Source organism: Sardina pilchardus, chromosome 9 (genome assembly GCF_963854185.1).
Source record: "Sardina pilchardus chromosome 9, fSarPil1.1, whole genome shotgun sequence".
Lineage (NCBI taxonomy): Eukaryota > Metazoa > Chordata > Actinopteri > Clupeiformes > Clupeidae > Sardina > Sardina pilchardus.
Genome location: NC_085002.1, coordinates 2,606,739 through 2,634,532, shown reverse-complemented (window position 1 = coordinate 2,634,532; position 27,794 = coordinate 2,606,739). Strand labels below are relative to the sequence as shown.

Sequence of the window (27,794 nt, the reverse complement as noted above, 5' to 3'; positions counted from 1 at the left end):
TACTTAACGGGTTCATTCATAACACATTCATGACAGCTGTCATGAACGGCACATGAAACATTCATGCCTGATTCATGAAACATGACTCAACATTCATACCAACACTTTCATGAATGTGGAAGACAAAACAATGAAAACTTGTCAAAATAAAAGTCCAACAATCTAGTAATCCATATACAGGCTTTTATGAATCCTCTCCAGCGTTTGTAAACATCTCATGAATATTTTATGAAGTCTACTTCGAATGTCACTTTACTATACGAGTTGTAAAGTATTCATTATACTGGGCAGTGAACTACTGACCATCCTCTGAATGGTTGGACATTACTGTTTTATATTATCTACAGTCATTGGTGTAGACAATTATGCATTCTTCAGAGGTTATCATAAAATAAACAAACAGACAAACAAAAAAACTTCTCCTAGACACTGGACCGTTGACTGTGACATGATCAGGTTGGCTAAAACAAAAAAAAGACAGCAATTCCTGAGTATAATATATCTATTAAAAAGACAACATCTGATCATTAGAAAGCGGATAAACTGGCAAAAGAGGCAACCAAAGAAGAGGAGATCCAGTTAAATATTCCTCTTAGTGAATCTGAGATTAAGGTACTCATTAAGGACAAGGTTAACATTATGTAGCAGGCTGAATGGGATAAGGAGGAGAGAGGAAGACACTTATACAGTAGGCCTATAAAGATGTAGCCTATCAAGCAATAAATAATTATGCAAACAGACAGGAGGAGGTTTGGTTTTCCAGAATGAGGATAGGTCATACTGGTTTAAATAGCAGTTTGAAAATGATAAATAAACATCCATCTGGGAATTGTGAGATTTGTGGAGTCATAGAGGATGTCATAGAGTACATGTTCTTTTAAAATATAAAAAAATCCACAGACAAAGAGAAGCTGAAGAGGGAAGTGAATCAAAGAAAGCCTTTTCCCTGGACACTTAATTAGGTGAGCCCTGGTCAGAAAATATCACCCGTGCTTTAATAATGTTTATCAAAGAAACACAATTAGATAATAGGATTTTATTTCTTGTTTTGTGTTTTTTTCCCTTTTTATTTATTTTGTGTCTTTGATCAATCAGGTTGATTGCAACCCAATCCAGTAGATGGCGGTAATACACTAGATTGTAAACTGCCAAAAAACTTCACAGAAGAAGAAGAAACTGTCTAGCCTACACACGGGTAACATCTACAGATTCTACGTAGCTCAGATAAAGACTTCTGCGTCGACATGCTGTTGTTAAAGCATGCAATTTGTTGTTAAACTCGCTGTTTTGCTCAGCTGTCTTCCCTTACCTAGCGCCGGTAAGTAGCCTATTTTGCATTATTTCTTTATTTAATGTTAGGCAATAGCCTACTCCGATTTTGGCAGACGCTGTTGTCTAAAGCGACATCCTACCTAGTTTATATAGGCTATGTATATATATATATATATTATACAGGCTATATATTTACTATGGATATATAGTTAAAGATAAGCATAAGAATACCCTAATAGTGGCCAAATAATAACAACAGTAGGCCTAATGGAAGTTTAATGTTGTTTTACCACCACCCGGAAGTAACTTATCGCTAGCCCTAGCATGCATGTTATTAGTAACCTCTAAACATACATACTCAGTAAATAAGATCATGAGGGCACACCACCGATGATGGGGCCTTCAGTTCACCGAAAACTCAAGGCTAATGGAAAACTGAAAAATGGATAGACTAACTGGAAACTTGGTGTAGATCAACCGTGTTTTGGGGCTTTGCCCTGAAACTCTGCCCGGTTTCAGGGGACAGTCCCTGTTTTTGGATGCCTGTCCCTGGGATAATACAGAAAGTTACCTATGTCCCCGTTTTTTGAAGATCAAACTTGTATGTACTTCAATCAGATTGATAGTGATTTTGAATATGTCCCCGTTTTTTCCCACATTTTTGGGATCATGTCCCCCGATTTTGGTCGGACATCTGATCACCTTAGGCTACTGTAACTCGCAAATTAACCGAAACGTAGGCCTAAATGTAGGCTACGCATGACTTACGAACTCGTAAATCTTGGCGATCAAGGTATTACTTAAACGTATCCAATAATATAAAGTCACGCGAACTTACACTGCAACTCGAAAGAGAAACCAAAGCAGCTGAGCTCTAGTAGACTGGGTGTTCCCATGCTGCCTTGCGCGCGGTTAGAGCGCCAAGTTCTTCTTCTGTGGGTTGTATTGGCAGTTTGCAGGCTTGGTGCTAGCCCCAAAATTATTGGTGGGAATCAGCGCACCATCGTCACGCTATCCGGTGATCTATATATAATAGTGTACACTTTGAGAAATTCGGTCTCTGCATTTATTCCAATTCGTGAATTAGTGAACACACAGCATGCACTGAATACACAGTGAGGTGAAGCACACACTAACCCAGAGCAGTGAGCTGCCTGCCCAATAACTCAGGGAGCAGTGAGGGGTTGCTGTAGGTGCCTTGCTCAAGGGCACTTCAGCCGTGGACTGGTTGGGGATCGAACCGGTTAGTTCGAAGTCCTAACCAGTAGGCCATGGCTGTCCAGTTCTGTCAAAGTGGGCTACCTCACTCATCTATTATATTGCATTCCAGTGCATTGGGACGTGGGACTTATCCTACCCCCAACCTACCTCCTAAGAAAAGTGCACCATATTTTGCAGTATGATTTTGTTATTCATTTTATTTATTACTATCGTGTGTGTGTTCTACGACTCGTAACGGTGATTTAAAATAAATGACTGATTTCCCATATCAAATGTAGGCCAGTCAATCTAGCTCAAAAAAGGGCCAAAACTTAAACTAATTGCAATAGTAAGGTTTCATACTTTTTATTGATCCTTAAACCCTCCTGCATCACATAATAAAAATCTACCCATTTATATTTAGTGGAACATACGTTTTTTCAAGGTCAAAGATAGCAATTTCCAATGCATTTTGCCATTGGGATTTACTACAGGTGAAATGGTTAAAATGTTAAGCTATAGATATCAACTTGAAACTTTCACAGTTGTTTACTCACATTAAGGCAAAGACTTTTTGTATTGCAAGTTTTCTGAAATGTGATGTTTAGATATGCAAATGAGACCAGTTTTACTTAAATATGCAATAATTTGCATATATTTCTAGAAAAATAAATCTGAACAATAGGTACAGTCAGCTTCAAAATAATCGCTGCATTTTGCTTAAATATGTTGGATACCAAAAGCCAAAATACAATGGGAATATTAGATATCACTTCATATCACCTCAGAAATGAGGAAATCAAGTCAAGTCAAAATCAATGCGTTTCAATGGAAGTACATTATAGAACAAATGATTGTCAATGATATGGCATGATCGAAGTATCTCAATGCATGCCAAGTCACATAAGGAAGATATTGACCTTTAGACAACATATCAAGTGACTTGGGATGCATTGAGATACTTCCATCATACTGGTGATGGTCCCAAAGACCAAGGGAACTTTATCAGGATACATAGTATCCTGGATCCATGAAATAAGTGGCCTTTAAAAATAAAAAAAACTGCCTGCCCCTATGTTAACCCTATGCAGTGTATCCCACACATAGACAAATTTGTGGCGGTGCGCCACAGATTCAGAACCAGCCGCCACATATTGCGTTTCGTTATTCTTTTATTTATTTATTTTGAAACGCTATTGAAAAACACACAAAGACACCTTAAGTGTTTTTAGCAAAAGAGCATAATTTTATTTTCATCTGACAAAAGACCACACTCCCAGACATGTCATGGTACCATTCAGTAAATCCTGCCATTTACATTGTTCATTAAATGACTCTACTGGCTTTAACCTGACATGCTGTCTAAATAATCTATTAGCAGTGAGGTCACTTTTGAAGATTTTTGGGGGGGACTTGGTGACCCCAAGATGATAGCTTTGTCTGTAACTCTCAACAGTGGTTCTTATGGATTTTTTTGCCTATCATACCATCCTCCATACTGTGCGTGGGAGCAAAATAGCCATGGGTCTTTGCCCAAGCATGTTTGCCACATTTCCAGATGATTAGAACCTTTTAGTCATCATTTTAACTGGAAATATAGGCATTTTCAACAAAATACCTAGTTTCCATAGACATTCTCTTACTTACAAATGTCAGCACAATTTCTTTTTATTTCAATTTAGTGTATTCTCTTGTCTCTCCAATGTTGAAAAATGACTAGAGGATTTAGCCTCAGAGTGACTTCATTTTCATACCATAGTGAAAAAGAACGTCATGAACTACTTCTGAAAGTTCACAGACACTCTGATTTACTTTAACCCTTTCATGCGCAACGTCCACATGCGTGGACAGTAACTTTAACTCTGTTTTCTACTTATTTATCATGTTGATATACACCAATCCACTTCAGGGCAGTTTTAGTAGGTCCTTGGCAATATATTAACAATATGTATCATCTTATATTTGGAATATTGACTGCTTGATGACATCATCAATTCAACATGAGTGACAGTAACGGCCATATGCTGAATGCTCCAGGCATATCTGTAAAAAGCTAGTACTCAAGAAGGCAAAATCATGTAAAAAAAAAATATTATGCTGTACAGGAGAGTGTGTTGAACAACTCTATGTTTTCAGAAATTAAATCGGATGTAAAATGGAGTCTGTAGACCCTAAAAAGCAACTGTCCACGTATGTGGACGTTGCGCAACAGAGGAGTTAAATGGCCAAAAATTAGATTTTGTAACTAGGACTTTTTTTTTTTTTTTTTTTTTCAAATATGATTTTAATTGCTTTAAATTACAAAAAAACAAACATTTGGTAAACATATTTATAAATAATGACCTAATTACATGTGGTAATGCCAAGGTGGTATGGTAATATGGGGGTAGTAGAGGGTTGGGTGGGTAGTAGAGGGGTGGGTATGAGAGTACTAGAGGTGTGGGTGGATTAGTAGAAGAGGGGTGGGTAGTATGGATGTAGTAGAGGGGTGGTTGGGTAGTGGTGGTAGTAGAGGTGGGTAATATGGGGGTAGTAGAGGGGTGGGTGAGGGTCGGTGAGCAATAATGGGGGTAGTAGAGGGGTTGGGCGGGTAGTATGGAGGTAGTAGAGAGGTGGGTGGGTAGTATGGGGGTAGTAGAGGGCTGGGTGGGTAGTATGGAGGAAGTAGAGGGCCATAGTTTCCACATTTTCTGTCATTACATTTTATCCTTTTTTACCCCTTTGTTGCGCACTGTCCACATACGTGGACAATAACATAACTTCTATATAAAAGCATATTTTTAAAAAATTCCAACTGATTTTCAATATTGGGCTCATATAGAGTACTAAAATCAATACTAAAAAAATCTAGACACTTTTTTTCATAATGCGTGCATGAAAGGGTTAAAACGTTGCATTTACATAGGAACATGCTCCTGATAAATGTTGTACATAACATGTTTCAGGGGTGCCAATAATTGTGAGCAAGCTGTTTTTGTTAAAAATATTTATTTCTTTATGAGATTTTCCTTTTTCTCAGAATAAATTTGCTTGCCTTGCAGGGTATATTTTTCCTCATTGTTTTCATTGTGGGAGTACAATAAATCACCTAAAGATGATTTTTTATACCTATTTTTAGTCAACTTTTACCAAGAGTGCCAATAATTCTGGGGGGTACTGTATAGTCATACTTTGTCCATATTTGCAGTGGCAACCGTTTTCTTAATGACATTGCGTGCCAAGACAAGGAAGCTCTCAAACATGGGTGCATGCGTACATTTGCATTCAGTTGGTCTACAACACCTACTCCTGCTATGTTACAAAAATAGTCATGATTCCCCATTCAAAAAAGTGAAACTTTGTTGTTAGTCTATATCAAAACCGAATGTTCACTTTGTGTGAATGACGCTATTTTCCACGCCTTTTTTATTCCAAACCCAATTATTATTTGGGGGAGAAACGAGAATGCGCACGTGTCCTGAATAACTTGCACCTGGCTTGACATAGTCGCTCCAATTCATCCTGGATTGGCGTTAGTGAAACGAGCAAGGATGACCAGACAGCGCTATGTCAAAGCTGGCTTTATCACTTATCTTCTCAATTTCGCTGCTTGGCTCCCAAATATAGCTGCAAGTAGAAACAAGGGCCACTGTATGAAGAATTATTTATTGAAGATGAAAATATGGGCCATTAAACCACTGACTGCATCATTGTGCTCAATACCTAACACATTCATGGTGGGGACAAATCATGGTTTATCTGAAAGCATAACATGGCATACAACTCCGCTCCAAATTCTGCTGGTTAAGAAACCCATGTGGAAACTTTTGGCAACACTGTTAGCTGCACGATTATCACAGTGTTCTTGCAAAGCCTCATGGGAACACAATGAATTGGTGACACAGAGGGTGCCTCTCATTCAGCGTTTATACGTCCTCCCTCGCTCCTCAGGCCTCGATCCTCACTGAATTTGCGCAGATGTAAGTACTGCCACATACCACACCGTTTTTGTGTAAGTGAAAGGCACAAACGAAGGGAAAAGTCTCTGTTTTTAAAGATACCCGTGTATGTGTGAACAGGGCCTTACTGGTTCAGTACTTAAGTGCTTCACAATGTTTCTGTTGGATGAATTCATTGCTGTTGTAATATGAAATTGAACACAATGTTATTATGTTGAACTGACATGTTTTGTGGATTAGTAATGTGACATGTCTATTTTCCTTTTCCCCCTAGTATATATTATGCTTACCTTACTTGATTGATTCAATTAGAAAAACGGTTTACTCATTGGAATGAGCGTTTGAGCATGATAAGGTTGTGTTTCATTCAAAACTAGACTATTTTAAGTAATTCTTTTTTCCCAAGTAGGTTTTTTATTGGAGACTTGTTTCACAGATTACAATCATCAAGATCACATTGGTGTTCTCCAGTTTTTACATTATAACACAAGAACAAGTGTATCAGTTATAGTAACAATACATTGAATACATAATGTAATTCAGCACACTTAAACCCCTGAGCACATCCCACCCACCCAAATCCCACCCACCCAGGTGAGGAAGGAAAATAAAACAAAAGAAAAGAAAAGAAATAAAAAGCAAAAACAAACAAACAAAACAAAAACAAAGAGAGGAGTCGTCTGTATTTTAAGTAATTCTAACATATGGTTTGATACATAGGTCAGCCCTGACTTCCTTTTTTTACAGTGTAACAAGGGGCTCAGACATTCCCTGGCTGTCATCTAGTTTCACCTGATTTACAGTATTCTGTTTCATTTATCTGTGTTTTCACAGGTGAGTTCCACACCCTGCAGTATGTCTACACCGCTACATCTGGAATCTCAGACATTCCAGATTTTATAAGTGTTGGGATCTTGGATGGTGTGGAAATTAGTTACTATGACCCCAGTCTAAAAAGGAACATTCCCAAGCAGGACTGGATGGGGCCACTGGATCAGGAGTACTGGAATTCAGAGACGGGAATATCTAAGAATTATGAGCAAATCTTCAAGGTGGACCTCGACATTTTAGGGAAACGCTTTAATCATACTAAAGGTAGGATCAGTCATTCTTTTTAAGTAAAACGGTGTATAATAAGAGCTTTACCTATTACCCAGTCACATAATTTTGTTGAAAAATGAACAGATTTGTCGTCTGTTATCTCAGTCATCTTGGCCCAGTTTTTCAAAAGTAATCAACTGGGATTTTGGATAACGGATTGGATCAACGCTTTGGAAATGGGTTTTTCAGAAGCAAAAGGGGGATTCCAAGATAGAATCAGATCATGTAATCCCTTCCAACATTTGTTCTGGATCAAACTTTTGCTTTGTGTTTTTAAAACTTTGAACTTGGTTTATGATAAGCTCTGGTAAATGGGATTTGGTAATCCTGAAATTCGGTATTTGCATCACTGTGATCCAATCCAACGTTTGTTTAAAAATGTATCATGATCCTGGATAGCAAAACATGGAATTTCCAAATCCAGATCATTTTGATCCAGATTTTTTTTTTGGAAAAACTGGGCCCTGGAAACCCTCTTTGTATTAAGGTTCACTCAGACACTCTTTAGGGGAGACCAGTCAGAGGCCAGTGTATGTTTGCATTGCTGTGAAGCTTTTATTCTTTCATTAACAACAATGGTAGTAATGGTAGAGGGGTCATTCCGTGTCAAATCAGACAAAATCCAGGAAAATGGTTGCAGCACCGACTCGGATTTTCTTCAAAGTTTGTCTACACAATGTTTAGGTTCCATAACTAAAATCTGTAAAATATTTTTGTTCAATTCTATTGTTTTCATTGTCTTTTTACCCTTGCCTTTTTACACTCTCTAAATGACCTTATCTTGGAGGCCATGTTAAGGTACTCATATCTTAAAAAGTATCATTCCTAGCCTGACTAAACTTTTATAGAATGGAAGACAAGCATGTTCTCAGTAAGATTCAATGATTAAATGTTTGTACCACAGTCTCATTGGTTGTACAGAAGTCCCTAGTTTCTGAAAAAAACATGCAAAAAAAGTGATTTATTGGGACACACCTGCCATCAATGAGTCTTTTCTATAGAAATATAATCCTTTGTTAATGTTGTCCCAAAATGTGAAGTCTCAAAATCAAATGAATTTGACAATAATAAGGATAAAACAAGGCATGTTTGTATTTTTGTGTCATTTTCATGCAGCTGAAAAGCTATGTGGGGTAGGTAGTAGGATCATGAAAATCTATGTGGAAATAGAAAAGTATATGGACATGTAGTGTGTAAAGTTCTAATATTGCATCTAAGCCCCGTTCACAGAATAAATGCATGTAGTTACAGGTGTTTTGGTAACACCAGAATAAACATTTACAATAAAAAAAGTGAAGTTTGGAAAGTTAAGTGTTGGGATCTTGGATGGTGTGGAAATTAGTTACTATGACCGCAGTCTAAAAAGGAACATTCCCAAGCAATCATATGAATCATAAAGCTGGCCAGCAAATGTGTTGTGAAGGCAGAGTGTACGTAGCAAGCAGCCAACAGCAGAATAAATAACAGTGGCACACCTGCTATGTAAACTAACAATGATCAGGTGGCGCTGGGGTAACTTAATGAGAACAGTGACATATTTCCATTATTCCATTGATGTTTTTAAATCATGATTGGAAATGTGTGAAATGTGCATTAAAATTTCCAATGCTTATAGATACTTGATTTGCTAAAGAGGGGTGGATTAACTCTCGATGCGCATAAGGTATAATGTGAATAAAGGTGATGGAAACTGTTTATTCGCATAGCGTGACATAACCTTCAGAGAATCTCAGACTCGCGCCAGTAGGCTACAAGAAATTCTCAGTCGTACGCTCTGAACTTGCCCTTTGAAATGGGATAGGCGTCTGACAGCGAGTAGCCTACTGGGGGCAACAGCCAGGCCTATCATTCGGCATAATTCCTCAAACCCGGACTTGCTGAATCTAAAGCTCTCCACCCACTGCTGGTCAGTGAAGTGTGCATCCCCCACCCCCGAACCGCAACAAGGTACTTGTAATTTTCCTGGACGTTTGGACAACTTTATCGAAAGGCTAAAATTACCTTTAGTAACGTATAGGCTAGTTTAACATTGCCTTGTTCTTGCTTTGCTGCCTCCCTCCTTTCTGTTTTTGTTCTTTTAAAAAAACATGTTTTATCCACAATGATACCCCCCCCCCCCCCCCCCCCCCCCGGACCACCCACCGACACATTAAAAAATAACGCATTCTATTGATGCATATTCTAGGCGTCATGTTTAATAAACCACCCTTTGCTAAACACATACAGCCTACTAGAGTAACATGGAGCATTTATCCATGTGGGCTAGTAACAAGCAGTGAAGTGCAGCCTAATGCAGGCAGGCCAGGTTCAACACACTTTCTTTTTGTTTAAATTTAGTGTTCTCATGACTTTCCCATGTTGAAAAATGACTAAAGGATTTAGCCTCTGTGTGACTTTATTTCATACCATACAGTTCACAGACACTCAGATTAACTAATATAAATTGAAATTAGATATGATATGGATATTGAGATATTGATATGAGGGAATGTAAGAAAGTTTTCACATGGAAACTGGCTAGAAATGTGAAACGACACATTCACGACTAGGGGTGTCACGATTCTCCAAATCCTCGATTCGATTTAATTTTCGATTTTAAAGCCACGATTCGATTCGATTTTCGATCTTTTTTTATTAATGCATTCCTTGTGTCATTATTATTATTATTATTATTATATTCATTTTTATTTTTTGCCCTCTTCCTATTCTGTTTCAGGGGGCTTTTATTTTGAAAGCAATTTTTATTTTGAAACCGTTCCATCCCTGAGGTTGTAAACAAAAAAAAAACGTCAAACATAGACAGGTGAACATAGTGAAATGAAGCAACACAGAATGATACTTTGAATGTTTGTGCACACTCTGAAGACACTCTGAAGAGACCCAAGATTAGTGTTAATGGAATAAGTACTTATCAATGTGCATTTTAAGCCTTAAAGTCATTTTGAACTGTAGGCTAACTAAATCCTTTTTTTACTTGCTAAGTTGAGAAGGCTAAATTGGTGTTAGGCTAACTGACGTGAATGAACGCAAAAATGCTTCCACACCCGTGATTTTAGAGTAACAAGAGGTTGATGTGCATTTTTTAATGAACGCAGGAGTGTTGATGCTGCACGTGTGTGGTTCTGCGTTTTGGGCATACATGCTGGACGTCACGTTGGGGGTGTGGCTGCATCGTCGATTCTACTTTTCAGTTCGAAGTTCGAGATTGAGATGTAATTTCGATCGATTTCGATTTAAAATCGAGATCGTGACACCCTTATTCACGACACATTCACGACACACAGACACACAGACACACACACACACACACACAGACACACACACACACACACAGACACACACACATACACACACACACACTCACTCTTTAGGTTATACTCTCAAGGTGACACCAATAAATAGATTGAAAGCCAGGCAGTTAATGCAATACATGATCTGTTGTCATGGTACACTTTTAATTTGTCTTGTTCCTCTGTTTCTTTAGGAGTGCATGTTTTGCAGAAAAGATATGGCTGTGAATGGGATGATGTCAGTGGAGCCACTGGTGGTCATGAAGCGTTTGGTTATGATGGGGAAGACTTCCTCACACTAGACCTAAAGAGCATGACATGGATTGCACCAGTGCAACATGCTGTCCCAACCAAACATCAGTGGGACGAAACAGAGCGTTATATAAACAGATATATTTATTTCAAGGAGACGTGTGCTGATTGGGTGAAGAAATATGTTGCTTATGGGAGCAGCACTCTGGGGATGAAAGGTACAGCAGCACAGACGACACTCAAGCAGTTTTATAGAAGGCGGAATTGCTCTTGTAGGGAAGAACGTACTGAGAAAAGGCCATTCATAAAGCAATAGTTCGGAATTTTGGACATAGGACCTCATTTCCAACTTTGCCGAGGTGATATAGGTCGGTGGAGACAGTTTGTATCGCGTTTAACCCCTTCCTCAATTTTCAGCGTTCCCCTTTGCTAACGCTGGTTCTGAGCTAACGCTTTTGAACGGTAACATCCAAAACAGTCTCACTCACTCCACAGCACACCCGAGACAAGTACATTAAAATGTCAGACTATCGATGTAAATGTCCGTGTTGATAAAATAATTTTAGAAATAAAACTAACCTTGCAACTCAATGATTAATTACATTTTGAGGGACTAGTTTCTCAATATCAATCCGCTACTGCCATACAGGGAACAAAGTAGGCTATTGCAATGCGATGCAAGGTTGGTTTTATTTCTAACATTGTTCTATCAACACAGACATGTGCATCAATAGTCTGATGTTATAATTTATTTGTTTCGGGTGTTCTGTGGAGTGGATTAAGACTGTTTTCGGTGGCAGGCTGGATGTTACCGTTGACTTGCGTTATCTCGTCTCGGCACCAGAGTTAGCACGAGATGAACACTGCAACTTAAGGAAGAGCAGAAATTCACTGAAAATGGTCTCCACCGACCTATATCACCCCGACTAAGTTGGAAATGAGGTCCTATGTCCAAAATTCCGAACTATTCCTTCAATGTGTTATAAAATATGTTCATTATACGGCTCTTTAGAATGCTGCAGGGTTCCACTGACGTATATGGCCTTTCCCAACATTCGGAATTCCAATTCCAGAGTAATGGCTGAAGCAAAATATTAATAAACATGTCATTGGCAACTAATTTTGTGCGTCTGAACAGAAGTGTCATAGGCCACGTTCACATGATGTTTTTAATTCCGAATTAGTTTATTCAGAATTAAATAGATCGAAATTAAAATATTCTGCTTCGATTTTACATGGAAATAATAATTCCGAATTGGCGTTTACATGGAACATAGGTTAATTCCTCTTTGTTGTATTCCGCTGAACGTCTGGGGGTCGGGAAGGGTTCCGATTGGACAGGCTGCGCATGAACGCAGCCTAATAAGGACTACCGGAAGAAAACAAACTTTAGCTGGCTAGCGGCTTTTTTTGTCATCACGGGTTAACGTTGCAGCATGGACAACAACATAATGAAAACAGTTTTCGCAGTAATTCTGATAATAGCCCTACTATTTAAACAGCAGCTCGAGAATATTGTCAAGCTTCACGTTTGCTAGCTGAGGAGGAGAAGAAGAGTGTCGGAGAAGGGGGGAAGAAGACGGAGCCAAATTAGCAATGAAATGAGTATGCGCTTATTCTTCCTCCTTGTACGAGCATGCGCCAAACAAACGGAATAAACTTTGAATCGGAATAAAGGTTAACGTGATCAAGGAGTGAGTTAATTCCGCTTTAACATCGGAATAAACCAACCACTTAATTCGGAATTAAGTTTAATTCGGAATAATCATTTTCAAGCGGAATACATGGTCTCTTTTAAAGCGGAATTAACTTTTATTCTGAATTAACTTGGTATTATTCAGATTTAAAGCTCTCATGTAAACGCAGCAATAGTAGAAAATAGGAACAGTGATTTCTCTAATGAGCTGAGCCACCTCTCTTAAATGTTATGCTAATTAGAATCAGCTAATTAAGTGAATGGTTGGAACAAAAATAATCAGAAAGACGTGGTAAATAAGAAACAAACAGTAATCTCAACTTTTTTTGTAATTATTACATCTTGAAGTTGACTCAACTGAAATTAGAGCTGGGTCGGTTAGTCGTCATAGTCGATGTATTCGAATATGAATTAATCGATGTGAATAATTTGCGTCGATGCGTCACCGTTTTTTTTGTTCAAGTTCCCGTTCCCAACAACCTACTAGATGTACTTTCACTCCAGTCCAGTGGCGGCAGTAAATATGCACCAGAGCACTAGTCGCCATTCACATGTAGACTCAATCAAAAAACCACGAACACGGTCTTCTAAGGTGTGGGAATTTTTCAACCTTAACGCTACCAGAGAATGTCTAAGGGGAGAACTGCCACTGTCGTTATGCTTCCAGTTTTGAAATGATTGCAGTTCCACGCTGGTTCCATTAGAGGCGCTCACATTTGGAGTGCAGAATGAATGGAGGTCTATGGAGTTATACCCCTCAAAATCCACTTTTCTCAGAATATAATTTTTTGTCAATTAATTTGAATGTTATTTCCGAAAGGGGATGCAAAGAAATGATGCATTGCGTGGTGTTTGATTTTTTTAGAGTCACTTATTTGCTTTAAGACGTCTTTTAAAATGTAAATGACGTCATACACTCAAGCTTCATTAGCAGAATGCTAGCGTGTTATGGGCAACAACAACTCAACCTTTAAGAAATCGGAAGGACATAAGTACTCGTTCATTCAACTTTCGACCTATAACCCATGTTGAACGTGCAAAAACGACATTCAAATCTGAGATTTCTCAACGACAATTGGGTGAAAGAGACAAATTTAGCCATCTAGCTCCATAGACTCCCACTCATTCTGCACTCAGGTGATCTTCCCCAGTGGAACTCTGGTGGAACTGCAACCAAAAGTCGGTACAATAGGACTAAATAGCGAGTGGCAAGGCTCTCCGTAGACGGGCTCTGACGTTACATTGCCTCTAGAACAGTTCCTGTGTTTGCCTAGTTTAAAGCTGTTAGCGCCACCAGTCCCGACATGTTTATTATCTGTTTGCTAATACTGGATTTTGTACTCCAGTGAAAAGACAACTTCTGTCATTATTAAATCAGGGCTGCCAAATCTCACGCTTTGCACGTGACAGTCACTATTTTTTTTTTTTCATGATAATAAACTTGGTCCTTGCCTTGTCGTAGTTTGAGCAGCTCTGATTGACTGAATGCAATAACCAATCCATAAGTCCTTTGTGCATAAATCTAACCAACCACGGAAGGCATCACGTGATATAAACAAATCAGAAGCGACGTAAGGCGGGTCTTGGCGTCTCTAACTTATCTTTCACACGCAACAGCGCCGACTCCGACGATTAGATTTAAAACGTTCTCCTGCTTGCTAGTTTTTGTTTACTGTTGATTCAGGTTGCTCTTTGAGTTTCCAAGTTAGTTTGCCTCTTTCTTGGTAAGTTCACACTTGAAAAAGCGACTCTAATCGGAGCTGCCAAGTGTCGCGCTTGTAACAGTCGGGGGCAAACGCATCTCACGCTTGCCATTTTCTGACATTTTTATTATGTAGTTATAATCTAGCTGTTGACTCGAAGTCCCACGATCTAGTTGCAAGCAGTTTCAAGTAGCAGGCTTAAGCATGCATTACAAGTTATTTATTTTTGGTATTCCTCCTAGGTAACTTTTTTTGTTCATTTATTAGATGCCACATCTGCCACCTGAGGAGTATTTTATCTCTCAAATAAAAATGAAATATTTGGTATTCCTCTTAAGTGACTTGATGTTTGCACGAAAGTGTCATGTTAAACAAATATTGACAAATTAACTACACATGTTTCCATGTCCATATTGTGTGAAAAGTTAAATTGATTATGTAATGTGAAATATTCAGTAACGAATGTCAGATTAATCGTAAAATTAGTCGTCAGATTAGTCGACTAATCGAAAAAATATCTATAGATTAATCGTTTGAAAAATAATCGTTTGGGACAGCTCTAACTGAAATATTTCATTTTCCTTGCATTAATAGATAGATACGCGTAACACTTCCCTCAATCATCACTGACAAGTGCAGATTTTTTCCGTGATTGCATTCACATAGCAGCTGTGGTAGCAACATTACGGCAAAATTACTAGGTCAACAGCAGGAAAAGTTCCAGTAGTAGATATATGGACATATGAATTCAGACAGTTCAGAAGTTACTTCAACTGAAGAAATGTAGTGGATATTATATGACTTTATTTTTTGCACAACGTAAAAAGAAATTGTCTGATTTTACTTACAAAGTCAATCTATTTCACTGATATTTATTTATTAGAGTGCATGAAAATGCACTCTACTGTTATCCCAAGTATTCTTATTATAGGTTATTTTTCTTCAACGCTTTTTGTGCGTCGAATTCAGCTTCAACCGTTTAACGTAGAAACTTCATTCAAACTGCGCTGCGTAGGTCTTATTTAGGTGACTTCAGCTATGTTTTTTTCAACTTTGTGACTTTTATACTTTTTGAACTATTAAATAAAAACTATTAAAATTTCCCCATAGACTTAACATTGCGATGATGACATCATAGAATCTCTATGCAAATGTGAACCACTCAGAGCAAATCAGAAGCCTGCGTTGTACACAGAGGCGGGAGTAACAAAAAAATCATAAAACAATGGCGGCGGCCCTGGGGGTCATAACTGGAAATATTAAATGTGAATTAAGGTTTCTTGACCACTTTTAATTGTTTATTTTTGATACGGTTTATTGTTTATATGCGACATAAATGTGTTCAGGACACACGGATCATTGTAGGTTAACGTAAGCTCTCTTATGGTAGAGTTAGCTTGTTAGCTTGTTGACCCATTATAGATAAACCACTGGATATAATCTGAAGCACCAGACTGTCTCGCTAACTAGCAGGCTATGTAGGCAACAAACGACTGGTCCGAGCTTGCTTCTGCTATTATTAGTCCACATCTGGCAGCACATCTGGCAAATACGCACAAAGTGCGGTTAAGGTAACAAACCAAACTATTTCCGACTAAAACAAATAGCCTAACGTTATCAAGCCAGGCAAAATTGCTAGCCTAGGCTACTTGAATTAAAATAACGCAGACCACGAGAGTCCTAGATAGTTCTGCTGTAAATAAAGCTAACTTCACTGAATCAATGTCAACTCCCGGTGTTGATCCCCGTCTTTTGGCAGGCGATTAGGCATAACTTAAATGTTTACCACCGTTAATAGCCTATTGTGAAACTCATAGCCTGCTTCATCTAAAGTTAGGCTACAGCCAGGATGAATATTGTAATACTCCAGACACTTTGTCACACTTGAGGGAAATTTCCCGTGCTTTATTTATCAACCAAGTAGCTTATATCACAACCGAGTTGCTGTCTTAGCCACAACTCACGCTTTTAACAGAGCATTATTTAACAGACCTCTCTGTCCAACTCCTTCACTCTCTGACTCCGACCGACCTGCTCAAACAAACACACGCAAACACACGTACCTAAAACTCCACCCCTAAGTTCCCCTTAAAGGGACACAACTATTTCAGGAACTCACGTAACAGAACACAAGAGGATATCACAATATGATATCAATGTAATTCGGCTACACAGCCTGCTGAAATGACCGTTGAATATTTTATCAATTTGAAAAATATAGACCTAATCATTCAGCCAATAACGTCGGCGTCGCCTAACTGTGATTTTTGTGTGCAATGCACACCCTAGCTCTTCTACAGTAGCCTGGCACGCCCTCCCAGTGACACAACGCCTTCAGGCTTTTGCTGCTGGTCTGGTCAACTGCTCATTGAGAAGGATTTCTGAGTTCCCGAAATCTGCGGAACTGCCCCCTTTGGTCGAGAACCAATCAACTTTGAGCAGCTCCAACGGCTCTGGGTAGAGGCGTGTTCAAGGCAGCGGAAAGAGTGTTGTTATTGGTTTAAACTCGGCAATCCGCTTTCTGACATCTACCAGTAGCAAACCGAGGCACTTAAAGGAGGCGGGTCAACCAGCTCTGGCAAGAAACCGTGCTAGCACAGGCTGTTGGTCAGACTAAAGTCTCGCAGAGCCTTTGAAAGTCGATGGTAATCAGGCTACTTCTACAGTCACGATAATGCAATACAATTATGATGTTTAACGTAGGCAATGTGAGCCTGCATGATAGACAGTAAAAGAATGACCTGAAGATTTCACCATTTCTAAAAAAGTAAATTTATCCACGCATATTGTCTACTCAAATTATCTCTTGCTGTGATCCCTCGTGCTCTCATCCTAAATTGAAGAGTTTATTGTAGCAAAAAAAAAAAACAACCATTCATGGTTTAACCATAAATGAATGACTTCATATCACAACATAATATCGATGTTACAGTAGGTTATAAAATAAACTAAGCCTAGTTTGCCTTTGGACTGTTCAAGAGCTCCATGCTGGTGTGTTATCTATATATGATCAGTTTGGAAATTGTCCTTCTGTTTATCAACACTCATGTCTGATTCAATTACCACCTAGGAACCTCCACCTAATTTAGCAACCTACATAGCAGAGTAACCACTATGAATACCCTATGATAAACCTAACAGCTATCTCAATTACCCTTGCAACAATATAGAAATCATCGCAATCACCCTAGTAATGTTAACAAAGACCACTTTCCATTCAATTCAACTTTCCATTTCCACTTTCTCTCCATCCATTTACTTCCAACTATTTATTCCTTCATTAAACTGTCCTCCTATCAACATCCATTAATCTACCTATACATCCATTAAACTATTTGTCTATCAACATTCATTAAACTATCTGTCTTATCAACATCCATTAAACTGTCTACCTCTACACAGCCCTTAAACTCTATTAAACTATCTGCCTATCAACATTTATTAAACCACGTCAACCTAGCAACCATATATGTCTTAGCAACACCTAACAATCTCAATTACCTATTTATAGATCAGTGGTAAATCCTCATTCGCTCAGTTTTACCCCATCTCTCTTTTTTTTATATTATTTGTGCTAACTACAAATTATATTGTACATTTCATTTTTGCCATTTTCATGCACTCGTAATTTCCTTGGAATTACATCTCTAGTTTATTTATTTATTATTGTTATTTTTTTTGTGTTTCAATTTTGGTTTTGAAGTTTACTCAATAATATGTGGGCTGAACTTAGAATGGGAAGTTATGGTCCTAAACAGATCCAGTTTGGCATTATGGGTAGGCCTAAATGTTACTGTCTTCTTAATGTTAATAATGTTTTCTCATTACTCTTTATTGTGGCTTTTCTTTCTTTTGGATGTGTATGACCGAACAACTGATGAGCAAATGACTTTGTGAAGGGATTTTCTGAGTATTTTCAGGATTACCACTGATGAGAAGACCATTATTAAAATATATTGTCATTTCAGAGAGTAGACAAACTTCTTTGAGAGAGCAGTGCGAAATTGACTATTTTCTCAATTCGCATGGCAGTGTCACAAAGTTGTGCACTCAATGCTTACTTGCATTATCTCCAGGGGCTCTGCTCTGGCCCTATGACCGGCAGTAATTCTGTGCCACCTAATAACATATATTAGTATCGGGGAGAGGGCTCTCAGGGGCCCCCTGTCAGTGCTGAGCCCTTACGATTGCGCTAACCCACCCAGCTGGATGGATTTGATCTTCACCTTATAAAGTGAAGGTTCTTGGACCTTATATGGATATTAAAGCTGTAGCAGCTACATTCACAATGGCATCATTGCACAACTAAGGTCATGTATATTTGGCCCTGTTGCCAGTTCAAATAACATTTTAACCCTGTTTAGACTACACGTCATCGGTATTTGGGTACCAATATTAGAACGTACAGTCTACCAAGGGTTAAGAACTACAGTATGCACATAATTAAGCTGTTATGGATGGTCATCTACTTGATGGTTTGTGGCACCAATAAACAATTACATGACAACATGACAACAGTATAGCCTTTAGTGTCACTGTCACTTAATTGCATTTAATTTCAAGACTCAATTGCTGTAGCCCTAAGGCTTTATATGTGATATCTTAAAGAATAAGTTGACTCTGTGGCATTTGGCATTCTGGAAACAAACTTCTGCTAATTGTTTTTGTTTTCTAAACTTATTTTTGTTGGTAGTATCAACTTAAGTCAGTACATTTTGAGCCAGTGTTAGTTGTGCCAACTTAAAAGTTCTGTTTACTTACAATACTTAGTTGTTCGATTAGTTGGTAGTTAGCATTTGATGATTTAACTTGAATATTTGAGTACTTCACTGTCAAATTGAAATTACTAAAAAAAAAAAAACAGGTTGAAATAGGTTGACCTTATTTTTTAAGCAAAATAAATGTCTTTTTATGTTGTGTTAATGTATGAAACCTACTACTGAATTGTACAAGTTTGCAATAAAAATACAAAAAAGTTGAGATTATTTGAATACAACTGAATTGAAATTCAGTTATATTCAAAGGAGTAAAAGTCACATTTTTGTTCCTACCATTTGCTTAATTAGTTGATTCTAATTAGCACAACATTCAAGCCAGGTGGATCAGCTCATTTGTGAAATCTCCTGTTTCTTCTTTCTACTTTGACACCTTTGAGTCATGTGCAAGTAATCTATTAATGTATTGCAATTTAATTCTGTTTAAATGAAAATGTGCAAATGTGTACAGAATGCAACACTTGAAACTTACACTAAGTTTTCTTTAGATGGTTTTGAGAGACTGTCAATTAAAGCCCATCTGCTGTTTTACTTGAATATAGTAACTGATTCCCACTGTTGATCTATCTTTATGAAATTGTTTGTTTTCAGTCCCCCCACAGGTCTCTCTGTTCCAGAAGGACTCCTCAGCGGTGTGCCACGCTACAGGTTTCTACCCTGAGGGAGTGGTGATCACCTGGAAGAGAGATGGAGAAGAGATGCAGGAGGATGTGGATGTGGGGGAGACGCTGCCCAATATGGATGGAACCTTCCAGAAGAGAGCTGTGCTTACCGTGTCACCTGAGGAGTGGAAGAAGAACGAGTACACCTGTGAAGTGACACACAAGAGTGGAGAGCCCATCATCAAGATCCTGATTATAGAAGATGGTAAGACACACAATGGCCACGTTTACATTATGTTTTTTAATTCCGAATGAATTATTCAGAATTGAATAGTTCGGAATTAAAATATTCTCCTTCGAGTTTACATGGAAATAATAATTCCGAATTGGCGTTAACATACGTTAATTCCGCTCTATTTTATTCCGCTCAACGTCTGGGGGTCAGGAAGGGTTCTGATTGGAGAGGCGGCGCATGAATGTAGCCTAATTAAGGTTTACTGGAAGAAAACAAACTCTAGCTGACTACTGGGTTTTTTGTGATCTCGATTAACGTTACAGCATGGACAATAACATAATAAAAACTGTTTCGCAGTCATTCTGATAATAGGCCTACTATTTAACCCAGGGGTCGGCAACCTGCGGCTCCAGAGCCGCATGCGGCTCTTTAGCGCCACCCTGGTGGCTCCCTGGAGCGTCTTCAAAAACGTATGAAAATGAATGGGGGGATTTTTGTTTGTTTGTTTTAATATGGTTTCTGTATGAGTACAAACATTCTTAACGTTTTCCAATGTTGTACAAATGTGCATAACAAATATTAAAGTTCAACATTTCTGTCAACGAAGATTTGATAGCCTGCGACACACATTTCAGGGCGGCGCCGTGCCATGCAGGTGGCTGTAAACCTATGGTTGTAAACAAACCGGCGGGTGTCAGCGCATGGGCCATGCCATGGATCCCAAAGGGAAAAAGAGAAAGAAAGCCGATGAGATCAGAGAATTTAAGGCAGAATGGACCGAATCATTTGCTTTCATTGCCATTGCGGAAGGATTGCCTGCATGTTTGCTTTGTAATGAGAAGTTAGCGAACAACAAAAAGAGAAAGACATTTAGAAAGACATTTTCAGGCAAGGCATGCTACTTGCAGCCGACTACCCAGTTGGGACTGAGAGAAAAAGTGCGATTGCAGTAGCCTACTTCTGGAGAAATTTTGTTGCAACCTGAGAGATATTAAAACGTGGAAAACAACGGTTCACGGATGGTGATTACACGAAGTTGAACTTAAAGCACCATATACAGCGGAGTAGTCACGTGGTGTGTCATTCTCTCCGAGATGCGCTGCAGGGAAACACATTTAATCATGAAAGCTCATTATGTAGCCTCGTTGTAGCCTACTTAGTCATTTTGATATTTTTTTGCGGCTCCAGACAGATTTGTTTTTTGTTTTTTTGGTCCAAAATGGCTCTTTGAACATTTTGGGTTGCCGACCCCTGATTTAACCCTTGACGGTCGGCCATCTCCATTTTTTGGTCTGTTCCAAACACGCGTCTGACACTCCATGAGTTTTTATCCTAGAAACATGTAAGTGGTACCACAAGAAAGCTTGAATCTTCTAGTTTTCAAATATATATTTGTTATTGCTATTATTATTATGATGGAGATATGTATGGAGAATAAAAAGAAATCCAAGCATTCTCAGCAGTGCAGGCAGAATTTCTGTGGACGCAGACACGCCTACCACCATTCAGATGCCAAAATAGGATTTTGTAAGGTTGTGTTTACACTTTATTTAAATAAAACATAATTTATTCACTTCACTCCGATTTTCTTATTGCTGAGGACTTCTAGATAATAACCATATGTGTCACTTTTGCATGGATGTTTATCTATGAATCTTAAAAATCTAAAGTTGTAGCAAACTGCCTCAGAGTGTCTGAAAGGCCTCAGACCTGGATGTGTTAACCAGCAGCTCGAGAATATTATCAAGCTTCACGTTTGATAGCTGAGGAGGAGAAGAGTGTCGGAGAAGGGGGGAAGAAGGCGGAGCCGAATTAGCAGTGAAACGAGCATGCGCCTCTTCTTCTTCCTCGTACGAGCATGCGCCATACAAACGGAATAAACTTGAAGCGGAAGAAAGGTTTACATGGTCAAGCAATTAGTTAATTCCGCTTTCAGAACTGAATAAACCACCCACTTACTTTTTTCAAGCGGAATTAAGTGTTATTCAGAATTAAGTTTGTCCACTTAACAGAAACTTGTCTCCTGTAGGCTATCCCTTTGGACTCATTATTGCCTGTGTTGTTGGTGCTCTTGTTGTGATTGGTGTGATTGGGTTTGTCATGATGAAGAAGAAGAAGACATGTGAGTGTAACTTCTTTCATGTGTTTTAAGGTAACACTTTTCACCCTTGATGATGCATAAGCGTAAACAAGTTCTCTTGTACTTTACAGATTACAAGGCAGATTACAAGGCAGATGGTGAGTACTTCTTGCAGTTATAAACCTGTGTGTCCTTAACAAATCTTGCCCACTCATCTAGATGACTCAGTTATTATATTGTAACAATCCGCAAACTCAAGCCGAAGGTTATGGTTTATTGAGAAGGTTGAGGACACAGACATCAATACAGAGTAACCCAAGGGTAGCCACAATCATACACACAGCACACAACAAGGGTAATCACACACACCAACATGAGGCACAAACAACACTCTTAGAAATAGTGATGTCAAGGCAGAGTATCTGAGTAAAAAGTCTGACCCAATTTTAAATCAGAATTTCCGATGTGGTATGAACACAGCATTATAAGTTTACTGTACTTATAATGTATAATGTAATAACTAAACTAATAGTTATAAAAAGGATGTTTATATTCACATTGTCAATACTGCACAACTAAATATGCACACATCTGTTTCTGCCTGTAGCATGACTACTTTAAAGTCCTATGCACAGGATTAGGGTATTGTGGATTAGGTTGTTGATCTTTCAGTTCAAAACGGAATCAAATTATACCTTTCCTTCTCCTCCCAAAGTAACACTATATATTAGGGGAGGAAGGAAAAGAGGGTTTGTCACATTTACGAAACCACAAAATATTAAATTGAACAAACTCGTGTTTTTCTATCAAGCACAACGTTACAGTATGTTGAACTGACATATTTTGCCACAGCAATGCATTCATCCAAGAAAATCATGGGTAACACTTTAGTTTAGGGTGTCGCTGTTACAGTGTAGTGTACCTACCCAATTAGGTACAGTGGTAGAACCTGTGTAACAATATTCATCATCGTACTTGCACACACTTATTACTCTTTGATACAGTGACATAAACCCGTAACAAGGTTGTAGCAGCACAGCTGTTACATGTACACTGAAGACTGACCCCTTGACTGGAGCTGAGAATGGTTTGTATATCAAATCAGATTTACCCCATACAACAGGTCTCAGGTCAGCCATTTGCCTCTGATGAAAAATGTAGGCAAATTGGCAAAGTTTTGTAAAAGCACTTAGTATTACAATGTAACAACTAAATTATATGTAGGTACCCACAAATACATAATGCAAGTACAATGATAGTACCTGATAGTACATGTTGTTACACAGGTTATACCACTGTACCTAATTAGGTAGGTACACTGTAACAGCGACACCCTAAACTAAAGTGTTACCAAATCATGTTACAGTAGATAAATGTGAAGCAAACTGCTCATCGCTATACTCCCTGTACAACAGTCAGTTCTGCTGCAGCTTACTTCAGCTAATTTAACTTCTACAGCGGCGATAGTTAAATCCTAGCAATTCATTGCGCCAAACACTGCTAACTACTACTCTGGTCTATAAGTACATAGAAAGGCTATGCGGATCAGAACGTAACAATTTATTTTTCAGGTACAAGCTAGTCATTCAATACATTACAGAAAAACATCTACATGAATAATATGAAAATTACGAAAACAGGTTAGAGAAATACTTAGGCTATCATACAAAAAACAGTCAGAGAATGAACATACTTTACCAGCTCAGAGGATTGAAGATTAGACACACCTGGGGTGTGGGAGTTCTGACTACAGAATGGCTCCTAGATTAATTGTCTTCCCTTAAATAGGTTACCCAGGTTAAGGACATTGAGAGTAGTCACATGTTTGGAGGTTGACAGGTTAAGGACATTGAGAGTAGTCACGTGTTTGGAGGTCGACAGGTTAAGGACATTGAGAGTAGTCACGTGTTTGGAGGTCGACAGGTTAAGGACATTGAGAGTAGTCACGTGTTTGGAGGTCGACAGGTTAAGGACATTGAGAGTAGTCACATGTTTGGAGGTCGACAGGTTAAGGGTCATTTGTTTAGGGGGGATGCTGGTGAGACTGAGGTCATTGATTCCTTCAGTGCTAATCAAATAAGACATCACAACGTACACTGCAGTGTTTCCCACACATAGACTAATTTGTGGCGGTGCGCCACAGATTCAGCACCGGCCGCCACATATTGCGTTTCGTTGTTCTTTTTAATTAATTTATTTATTTATTTTAACGCTATTGAAAAACACGCAGTATTCATTAAACTGAATTTCCTTTCCCTGCTCTCCTTCTCTGTCAATCACGCATCTGTCTCTCATAAACACAAACACACGCACACACACAGCCCCTCCCTTCCGTGCACACCGCGTCTGTCTCCATGAAAACCAACGATATCATCCCTGGAAGCGTGGTCGCACTGATGCACATGACACTGCTCGGGTGAAGCATAAAGTTCTTCCGCAACCTTTGAAGACTATGCGTGCAACTTTTCCAAACAGTAGAAGTAAACTCACTCTCCTTGGCCCGCTCTCGTGTGTGCTCGATGGACACCCGCCCTCGACATGCACATTTAATCTAGATAAAACATTCACAATCGTGAACGCAATGACGCACAGAAGACGACTAGCTAAATTACTGTTAGATCCGTTTAGCATCATTAGTAGGCTATGCTGCAGACATTTGATTAAAACTCATCAAGTTGACTAACCATCTCAATACCAATGTTTTTCAACTCCAAGACTTAGAGGCCTGTCCCAAGGAGAAAAAGTATTAGCTTACCTGAACAGAAACTGAACAGTCCAACCAGTAGAGTATAATTAACTTAGCCTGCTAATATTAGCCTGCTAATATTTTGAAGCTTCAACCAGACAGCTGAATTTAAGAGGTGGAGTTATAATATGAATAGTAGGCCTAGGCCATAATCTGCATAAAGATTGCTGTTATGAATATCAGAAATGTCGGTATATAGAATGTAGGCCTATAATAGAGTAATTATTCATAATTACATAATGTGTGTGTGTTTCAAATAAAGACAAGCTTTACATCTTGTTAAAAAATCATTCACATTATATGGCAGGAGAGCGATAAAATGTGGGTGCACCTACATTTTGTGAAACACTGATTACCAACGTTTCAACTGTTTACTGTTAAATTTAACTATTGTATTCTTGTTATTTGTATGTCGCTTTGGACAAAAGTCTCTGCTAAATGCCATAACCATAACCATAATATTTGTTTTAACCTTCTCACAGCGTCTAGTGATTCGGATTCCCACCACACGCCACGGTATGGTTCAAAGTCCACATAGAACACAATTAGATATGGGTCTTTACCCTCTGTGTAAACACTACCGCCACCATTTTTTTAATCCTCTCCGTCAATTTTCTTTCCAGGAATAGAGCAGACTGTTGAGCATGAACAGTGAAGGAGTGAAAGAAGATAAAGAAGATTATATTTTTGTATGTATTTTCGGATTTGTTTGTTATTTTTTATACAACAATTGGGTTCTATGAAGCTGTTTCTTTGTTTCTGATTGGCCGAGAGACGTTCCATGAGTTGAAATATCCCACGATAATCCACTCGGACTTTTCACAGCTAATAATAAATCACTCTGCGATACAATGTCAAGTTGTGAAGTGTGAAACGAACTGTCACGTTGCATCCAAGCTGAAATACAGACGCTCACAACATAGAATATGACGGAGGTGGACATTAGCTAGTTGGATGGCATGTAGGCTAAGTAAAATAGTGATGTTTCAAAGCTAAAAGCATGTCCTAACCAGACGCAATGCGAGCTAACGTTTATTAGGCTACATTGCTTGACAACGGGAGAGATAGAACTAACGACTGGCTTTTGGCCATAGCAACCATCCATTTAGAACTAGTAACGGCAGTTTGTCCTGCAAGTAATAGAAATTTGTGGCGGATTTCCGGCCTCGAGGCTACGGCCAAACAACACCCGTGGGAATATTCAGCAACAACCCACTCCCACTCGTGCTATATTAAACGAATGGGTCGTTATCTGGGTAGCAATGCTTGGGCATTATTATTCATAGGCAGCCCAAACTTTGACGGGTGGAAGAGAGACATGTTCTCAGTATGATCAAACCAATTAAAGTTTGTACGGCATTCTCATTGATTTTCTACAATGCCCTAGATCTGGGAAAAAGTGCAAAAGGGGTATGCCTCCCCAGACCATCACTGAGCCACCACCAAACCGGCCATGCTGAATGATGTTCCATGACCAGACCCTTTCATGTCTGTCACATGTGCTCAGAGTGAACCTGTTCTCATCTGTGAAATTATGTCAGTTATTAGCTGTTAGCTAATTAGCTGGTTTGAATTGCATTGAGCTCAATGAGAATGAAACCAGCTGACATTAAGCATGCCAAACTCTTAGTATGTGAAGGGTATGGTGTTGATGTGGGGTTATTTTAATTCCAAAGGCCAAGGATTTTATCAGGGTGCATAGTGTCCTGGATCCATTAAATAACTGGCCTTTAAAAATAAAAAATAAAAATCCTCTATGGGAATTTAACATGGGCGTTCCAATACTTATGACCCCTGTATTTTAAGGAATGCCTTGACCCCCATATGAACTTCAGTCACATCTTATTCTTAAGGGTTTGATATGATGTTGGCCCACTCGTCCCATTGGTCCAGTCATACTGAGAACATGTCTGTGTCCCACCCTACAAAATTTGGGCTGGCTGAAAGTAACACTTTCCAAGATGGTAATGCCCAAACATGGCTTCCAAGATAACGCATTTCTGTCACAAAATGACGGGTGACATATCAGAAACATTGGAAGTTAAGATGCATTCCCAATGTGTTTATTATTTTACTAATGTATTTTATGGTCATTGAAAAGCAATGAAGATGCATTGAAAAAGCCTATTTTTGCAAAAAAAACAAAAAAAGAAAGAAAAAAAAGCCTGTTTTTATAATAAAATGCTTGATTATAATAATATTTATTATCAGTGTTTAATAGATTTTTATTGTTCTGTTATTATTTGGGGTTTGAAGACCCCCTCACCTGTTGTCCCGTCTCCCCCTTGTCATAGCTTCTCATTGTGTGAATCACTGTGATGCAGGATACTGGAACGTGATTCCTATAGGTGCCTCTTGAGAAGTTTGAGAAGGTGAAAATTAACTAGTCTGCTAGATTTCTCTAGCAATTTTTTGCTAGAGAATTTTTTTTTTTATTATTATTATTTTCACATATTTTTTTACTTATTGTCTTGTCTTAAACGGAAAACTTTCGGAAGTGACTGCCTGAATAAACAGTCATGTAAGTAAACCACCAGTGCCTTTTTAAGTTCTTGATGTCTCGTTTTAAATGTCTGGGCCCTCAGAAGTCTACCAATAAAGTGTGGAGCTACTTAGAGCCTCATAAATGGTGTGAAACAGTGATTTATTTGCATGGCTAACCCGATGCCGAGGCACTCCCATTGAAAACCTGTTGCTAGCATCGGCTAACGAGCGGCAGATTTCTGAGTGCAGGGGCCAGGTCGAGATCAGCTCTGAGGCAAATGCTCACGCTCGATATCATGTTTCAACACACTTTAAGTCAATATCACACCGGAATTCTCCTTTAAGAAAAGAACAGAATTAAGTGCAGAACAGGTGTACTTAACACTTATCACAGTAACATTAATACTATGATGTGAATGA

The 27,794-nt window shown here is 38.7% G+C and overlaps 1 protein-coding gene across 4 annotated transcripts; it reads left to right on the top strand.

Moving 5' to 3' along the window:
• The first annotated feature begins 1,180 nt into the window (after nt 1-1,180).
• Nucleotides 1,181-27,464, top strand: LOC134092406 (BOLA class I histocompatibility antigen, alpha chain BL3-7-like). Of its 4 annotated transcripts, none has more exons than XM_062545248.1 (8): nt 1,181-1,318; nt 7,385-7,505; nt 10,996-11,271; nt 19,819-20,094; nt 22,094-22,186; nt 22,276-22,302; nt 25,373-25,406; nt 25,514-27,464. In XM_062545248.1, exons 2-8 carry the CDS (start codon nt 7,391-7,393, stop codon nt 25,530-25,532), a joined length of 840 nt encoding a protein of 279 aa, XP_062401232.1. In that variant the 5' UTR covers nt 1,181-1,318; nt 7,385-7,390; the 3' UTR covers nt 25,533-27,464. The 4 variants fall into 4 exon arrangements, with proteins under 4 accessions (XP_062401232.1, XP_062401230.1, XP_062401233.1 ...); XM_062545246.1 differs by having other exon boundaries at nt 7,245-7,505; XM_062545249.1 differs by lacking the exon at nt 10,996-11,271 and having other exon boundaries at nt 7,245-7,505.
• Nucleotides 27,465-27,794: the final 330 nt, after the last annotated feature.

Coding starts and splice junctions, on each gene's coding strand:
- LOC134092406 (XM_062545246.1), top strand. CDS start 1,261: ATGCAATTTGTTGTTAAACTCGCTGTTTTGCTCAGCTGTCTTCCCTTA. Junction 20,095..22,093: donor GATCCTGATTATAGAAGATG/GTAAGACACACA, acceptor TGTCTCCTGTAG/GCTATCCCTTTGGACTCATT. Junction 22,303..25,372: donor GGCAGATTACAAGGCAGATG/GTGAGTACTTCT, acceptor ACCTTCTCACAG/CGTCTAGTGATTCGGATTCC.